This window comes from Malus domestica, chromosome 10 (genome assembly GCF_042453785.1).
Source record: "Malus domestica chromosome 10, GDT2T_hap1".
Classification (NCBI taxonomy): Eukaryota; Viridiplantae; Streptophyta; class Magnoliopsida; order Rosales; family Rosaceae; genus Malus; species Malus domestica.
In genome coordinates this window covers 22,602,061-22,608,800 of record NC_091670.1, presented here as the reverse complement: position 1 = coordinate 22,608,800, position 6,740 = coordinate 22,602,061, and the positions used below count along the sequence as shown (strand labels likewise).

The 6,740-nt window shown below is 36.4% G+C and overlaps 1 protein-coding gene across 4 annotated transcripts; it reads left to right on the top strand.

Annotated features, from left to right (window-relative positions):
* Positions 1-1,825: 1,825 nt before the first annotated feature.
* LOC103444917 (uncharacterized) lies at positions 1,826-6,174 on the top strand. Of its 4 annotated transcripts, none has more exons than XM_008383886.4 (7): positions 1,840-2,119; positions 2,777-2,928; positions 3,569-3,709; positions 4,246-4,386; positions 4,518-4,607; positions 4,800-5,026; positions 5,132-6,174. In XM_008383886.4, exons 2-7 carry the CDS (start codon positions 2,802-2,804, stop codon positions 5,927-5,929), a joined length of 1,524 nt encoding a protein of 507 aa, XP_008382108.1. In that variant the 5' UTR covers positions 1,840-2,119; positions 2,777-2,801; the 3' UTR covers positions 5,930-6,174. The 4 variants fall into 4 exon arrangements, with proteins under 4 accessions (XP_008382109.1, XP_070663292.1, XP_008382108.1 ...); XM_008383885.4 differs by having other exon boundaries at positions 4,518-4,661; XM_008383887.4 differs by lacking the exon at positions 3,569-3,709 and having other exon boundaries at positions 1,826-2,119; positions 4,518-4,661.
* Positions 6,175-6,740: the final 566 nt, after the last annotated feature.

Below are 6,740 nucleotides of genomic sequence, written 5' to 3'. Positions count from 1 at the left end.
ATATATTGCACACACGGTTGCTTTTGTCGCCGTTCTAAGACCTACAGGCAACTTGAGATAAGTTTCGTAAATTTGACCTTAGAATATTTGGCTATCATCATCCCAATAGTTAAATAGCAATTTTGATTAAATACATATTATATTAACATAAACCGTCAAATAATGATTGTACTAAATAATATAAATAGTTTAATCAATTCCCCATTCAACACTAAAAGAATATGTATATCAAATCAAAGGAAAGGGATCATTTTCGGATCCCTTCCATTAAATCTACCAATCCAGACCTTTAAAATTTGATCAAACGGTTAAAGTTATTATAACTTTTTAAGAAGATCCTTGTTTTTAGCTGTTAAATCAAATTTCAAAAACCCAAATTGGTGGATTTGATGGAAAAAAATCCTGAGATGATCCCTTTCCCAATTCAAAGACGAATATATACATTTTAAAAACTTGGCCAGTAGGAAAGCTCGAGAACAAAATGCAAAATATTATACACAAGCTCGATATATGATCAAGATAAATTAATGCATACAAAAAACGAGGAGTCTATAAAAGTGTCTCTCAGTTTGGCAATCAAAATTTTTCATCAATTTAATCAATTTCTTGATTAAAAAAAATAACAAGAAAAAAACTGCCTCCCAAAACTAGAAAAAATTAGTTCTCCTTTTTGGGATCTCAATGGTCAATTAAGTCGTTGGTTTTACATAAACTTAAAAATCTAAACACAGCATTTTTCCTCCACAAAAATTGTAGACCACAACTTAAAAAATTTAGCTGTCTTTGAATTTTCCTTTTGGGGTGTCATTTTTCATCTTTGATTTTACATCACCAAAATCTAATAGGATTTTCGCACAATACAGGACCTGAATTATTAGGGATGCAAACAAACACCTTACTCAAATAAAAAAATTGTCAATTTATGAACCCAATTATACTTTTAGTTTGGATGTGCCACCTTCATTACCTTCTATTAAAAAATTTACCCAAATTCATTATATATTGCACTCACGACTGCTTTTGTCACCATTCTAAGACCTATGGGCAACTTAAGATAAGTTTTGTAAGATAAGTTTTGTAAATTTGACCTTAGAATATTTGGCCATCATCATCCCAATAGTTAAATAGCAATTTTGATTAAATACATATTATATTAACATAAATTGTCCGATAATGATTGTACTAAATAATATAAATAGTTTAATCAATTCCCCATTCAACACTAAAAGAGTATGTATATCAAATCAAAGGAAAGGGATCCTCTCCGGATCCCTTCCATTAAATCAACCAATCTGAATTTTTGAAATTTGATTTAACGGTTAAAGTTATTATAACTTTTTAAGAAGACTCGTGTTTTTAGCTGTTAGATCAAATTTCAAAAATCCAAATCGATGGATTTGATGTAAGAAATCCTGTGATGATCCCTTTCCCAAATCAAAGACGAATATATACATTTTAAAAACTTGGCCGGTAGGAAAGTTCGAGAACAAAATGCAAAATATTATAATACACAAGCTCGACATATGATACGGATGTATAATATGCAAAATTGTTGACAAGTATTTTAAAAGAAATATGGAAAATTAGTTGTTCAACTGATTCTACACATCTAATACCATCTCAACCCTTTAAGTTAAAAAATTTAGATTTTAACTCATAAATATTTTTTCTCGTCCAACCCTTAGTTAAATTTTTAGTTTGAGATTATTAAAGAACACGCATTTATCCTCCACAAAAATTGTGGGGCAATGTCGGTAGGGTGGGATCCACAAGAGCGTCAGCCAGATCGTCAGCAAAAGTAGCTTGAAGAAGGAAAAAGGTAGCAGTGGGTCACCTCACATATGCATTTTGTCTCGTAATAATCAGCGTGGAAAAAATAAAAACATTCATTTGAGATGGAATCCTTTTCACATCGGAAAGGCTGTGAAACTTCCCACCACTATTTTATTTATTTATTTATTTGCTCCGCGGAAAGAATTCATTAGCCATCGCCATGGTCAAAACAAGAGTGCTGCTCGACCAAACTGTCCTTTTTGCTGCTCTTCACACATAAGTCGCCTCCTTTTATCCTGTTGAATCGCCTGCGGCATCAAAAACGGAAAACCCAATCGAATTCAAGGTCCTTTCTCTCTCTCTGGACCTTCAGTTTTTTCTTTGGGTTCTTGTTTTTGGTGGTTTTGGTGGGATTTTGATGATTTTGTTCACGGGTGTATGTTAAAAGGGTTGAATTTTTTTATGCTTATGAATGATTTAATGGGTGATGATAAAAAGATTTGGGAAATGACATGTGCATGTATTTGTTTTTGAAGATTCCTTTTCATTAATCACACTCTGGTTGGTTGCTGAGAAAAGGTGGAAAAATCCAATGGGATTGAGTTTCTGCTGTGGTTCAGTTTTTGGGTTTTCTTATCGTATGAATAATTAACATAGCAATTAGCATGTTAGCTATCTGCATGTTGATTCTTGTTGTTTGCTTGATTGTTTATTTGCCTGATAGTGAAAGGTTCAATTTTACGTATTCTTTTTCTATATTTTGTCATCAACCGAATGAAGATTTATTGAGGTTGCAAGAATTTCTGAGAGTTGATTTTCTTGGTTTTATTAGAAAAAAATATTTTTTTAATTGGTTTGAATGATTGGATTTCAGTTTTATGCTCAGCTGATTATTCCCAAGTTCTTGAGGAAAATTTGTTAATTTGAAAAATTAAATTTGAGAACCTTCTATTCTCTGGATTGATAAAAATGCAAAATTGTTTAATGGAATTATGGTTTGCAGGGTTGTTGGTGATCTCAGTAGAGAGATGTCTCTGATTGGAAGAGTACACCCCGAATGTGTAAACGTAGCCAATCCCTACCATGAATGCACTGAAAATTGCTTGAGAAAGATTGCTGAAGGGAAGGGCCGGAAGTTGACGAAAAAGAAATCAGGTTAGTGTTAATTGTTCTCTTCTTAAACTACATGTTTTCTCTTAGCCCCTGCCTACATAACACCACCAAACTGATTTTTAATCTGGTTCAGGAACTATTAAAGCACTTTAGCCATACTTTCATTAACTGCAAATAAAAAAAAATGCTTCCCTACTTGAAAATCAAAGCATTCGTTTTCAATATGAATTCTGACTGGTTTTTCACGAGATGTGAATGCCCGTGTATTCATGCCATTGCTTATTGCTCATATCATTACTTGTTGGATTATCTGGTCTGTGTTTTTAAGTAAGTGATTGCCAATTGTCACTAAACTAAAAATGAAAGAAGAGAAAGAACTGGGATTTGGCGCCTACATAACTGGTTGCTTGCTTTCAGTCATATAGTTCTGTCAAATTCAATTTCCTAGCGTCTTTCATTCAAAATCCATCCGTGCAGATGTGTCTTATTTGTCTTCCTTGATAAGAAAATATCATGGCATTACAAGGTGTGGTGAATTATTGGTTCAGAGATTGTTTTCTTCCCTTGACTTATTGGTTCTGAGAATGTTTCTTCTGCAAGGGGCCTTATCTTGTAATCGTTTTCTGAGTATAGGTTGGAATTTTAGATTTTTCTTTTTTTTTTCTTCTTTCTTTTCCCAAAGATTTTGGCAGCAGCTTTAAAGATGTTGAGTACAAAAAAAAGGGGGCTGAGGACAAAAGAGCATCTAATCCTTACCATGACCCTGAATTCTACCGCCAAAGAGCCGCTGCTGCCGAACCTCGTGGGGACAAAAAAGAATCAGGTTTTTCCCCATATCCGTGTGGTGACTTCTCAATAGGCTGTGTTAAGTTAAATGTACATTTTTCCTTTCCTGAACTGCAACAAAGAAAAGCTACATAGAGTAGCAAGCGGCAAATGATTCCATCTTTCAAACAATGTTTTTTGTCTGAAAACAATTAGATGCTCTTCCCAATTCACATATTTCTTTTTTCACCATCGCTTTATTTTACCTTTCATGGCATTGCCATCCTTAATGGTGTGGAAAACCGACAGAACTTCATTCCCCTGTCCTAGGACTGCCATCAATTTATAGCCAGCCTGCAATGCTATAAACATAATTTACTTTCACCCCTGCCTTCCGTTGCCTGAGTTTCTGCACCGGAATCCAATTGTTTCATTTGAGTTTGTATGAGCTCCTGGGCAAGCGAAGCTCTTTTGTGGCTGTTCAGGGAAAAACCAGAATGTGAATTTGTTCATTCCTCTTGCACTGGCCATGCACGTAATGCTCATGGACTGTAATCCCTGTTCACTTTTTTTAATGGTCTGTTTGAATGGCAGGTTCACTGCTTGATATTCCTATATTGGGCAGAAAAAAGGAGAGATCCCGACCAAACACCTCTCAGGAGCTTGACCGAAGTGTGATTTATCATTTAGATGCTCCATCTTCTCCGTCTAAGGAAAAGGTGAAATTAGAGAACGGTAAGCATAAATCCTTCTTCACCTGACCGATAGTGAATGTGCTTATACATATCCTCTTTCCCCTGCTATAGTCAAGGGTACAGATGTAATCACACTTCTTTTTCCTAATTTATGGTGAGTTTTAACTGCAGGCTCTGTCCTTGATGATCCTATATTTGGCAGAAGAAAGCAGGGATCTCAGCCAAAGCCCTCTGAAGAGCTTGACAATGTAACTGGTCGAGGTTTAATTTATCCCTCTGATTCTCCATCTAAAGAAATAGTGCAAGTAGAGAATGGTGCGAGTGAATCTTCTTCTACCTGACGGATCGTGGATTTATTTATTCGGTCCTCTTGCACCTGCCATACACATATACACATGGATGGCAACATATTCATGCTTCTTTTTCCTAACTTATGCTCTGCTTTCATTGCAGGCTCCGCACTTGATGATCCTATATTTGGCAGACGAAGGCCTGGTTCCAGACCAAAGAGCCCTGAAGAGCTTGACAATGTACCTGATGAAATTAAGGAAAAGGTTAAAATAGGGAATGGTGAGCATAAATCTTATTCTCCACAGGCTGCTGAAGTAAAAGATGCTACCTTCAACAAGGAGCAAGTTCCGTCCTCTCTGTTAGTGCCACCATCGGGAATTCTCACAATGGTGTGCTCTCTCTCTCTATCCCTTCTCTTACACAATTGCTTTACTAATTGTGTGTTTTTTTATATCACTTTGACTCCTTTCTCATGCTATCTATCCCTCTGACAGCCTGAAAATCCCAAACACCCTCGAGAGAACGGTGCTACTTACATCGCTAGTGAACCACCAGGTTATGGGGAAGACAAAGAAAATATTCATTCCCCAGGAGTTGATTCAAATCATACTGTCAACAATGTAGAAGGCGCTACCGGATCAGCTTACGACTCAGGCCTTAGTTTCTCGGGTACTCTCCATGCTTTTGAAGATAGTGATGATGAAGATACACGATCGGTTAATTCTGAGTCCAGTGTCTCTGTGGGAAAATACCGTGTGAAAGGAAGTTTCTCTTCCATTCTCCAGTCAATCATGGAAAAATATGGTGACATAGCCTCAAGCTGTCAATTGGAATCAGTTGTCATGCGCTCTTACTATCTCGAGTGCGTATGTTATATAGTCCAAGAGTTGAAGCGAACTTCGGTTAAGCAGCTGACAAAGCCTAAAGTCAAAGAAATGTTATCTATGCTTAAGGATGTAGAATCTTCGGGAATGGATGTTGGTTGGCTCCGGTTTCTGATCAACGAGTGTGCAGAAGCCATTGAACTCATCACTCAGCATCGAGCATTCAAAGCAGCAAAGGCAAACTGCGACCGTGATATAGAATCAGCAAGGAAAGAACTTGAATCGCAAATGGAGGTTCTGGCGCTGAAAGAAAAGGAGGTTGCCGATGCCAAGAAGCAAGTCGCTGAAACGAGAGCCCACCTGAGGGAGCTCGAGCTTAAATCTTCTGTCTTGACCGAGAGTATTAGTAACATGAAGTCCAAGGTCGAAAATCTTCCAAGCAAACCTTTGTTGGACAAAGTCTTGTGAAGCAAGCAACTGCAAAAGCTGTAAAACCTGTAGTATGGGTAATGTATAAAATGTTCTGAAGGGTGAAACTGTAATCTGGTACATCCTTTTTATACTTGTAGCTGTGAAGTAAATGTAGGTTATATCGTGTCGGTTTCGCTATTTGGTAGTTGTACTAAAAATTACTTGAGGTTTCTGGGATTGTAGAACCCTACCGACATGGTGATTTGAGAATCATGTCACTTTAATATTTTGAGCTATTATTTTTTTTTTTTAAAATTTATTTATTTATTTATTATTTTTTACCTGCATCCATATGTGTGAAGTTAATATGAACACAAGGGAGCCAGAAAATAGTAGTTGAAAAATAAGGGTAAACGTATCAAAATGCATTGCCTTTTGATGTTTCTCTAATTGCAAAGTCAACTGGTTGATGGGGAACACTTGTGATTCCCTCGGCTTAGTGCTGCTGGCAGCTTTGGTGCCGGTCAATTGTAGTACATGTTGGAATCTAAAGGTAAAATGGTTTGTGATATTCAGATTTTGTTATAGTTGAAGTGGCATAACAAGTTTTCGTGTGGAAATTGTTGTGATTTCTGGCTCAAAATTAGGATGATGCAAAAATTTGGTTTGTATTACCTATTTTGTTTTGGAATCCTATTTAGGCTAGTTGTGTCCTATTTGGGTTGGGTTTTTCGTTTCCTTGTTGGATTCTTTATCCTTATAAGATAGGGATTTGATTTTATGTTTTGGATTTTACGTCCTATTAGAATTCCTGTATAAATAGGACCTTAGGGTTTGTTTTATTTTGTGTGGCTCATTCGTGTGGCAA

Bases quoted from the DNA above. Each gene is read 5' to 3' on its own strand.
- LOC103444917 (XM_008383885.4), top strand. From the start codon at position 2,802: ATGTCTCTGATTGGAAGAGTACACCCCGAATGTGTAAACGTAGCCAAT. The intron at 4,662-4,799 runs GTGCGAGTGAAT...CTTTCATTGCAG, and splicing joins AATAGTGCAAGTAGAGAATG to GCTCCGCACTTGATGATCCT. The intron at 5,027-5,131 runs GTGTGCTCTCTC...TCCCTCTGACAG, and splicing joins CATCGGGAATTCTCACAATG to CCTGAAAATCCCAAACACCC.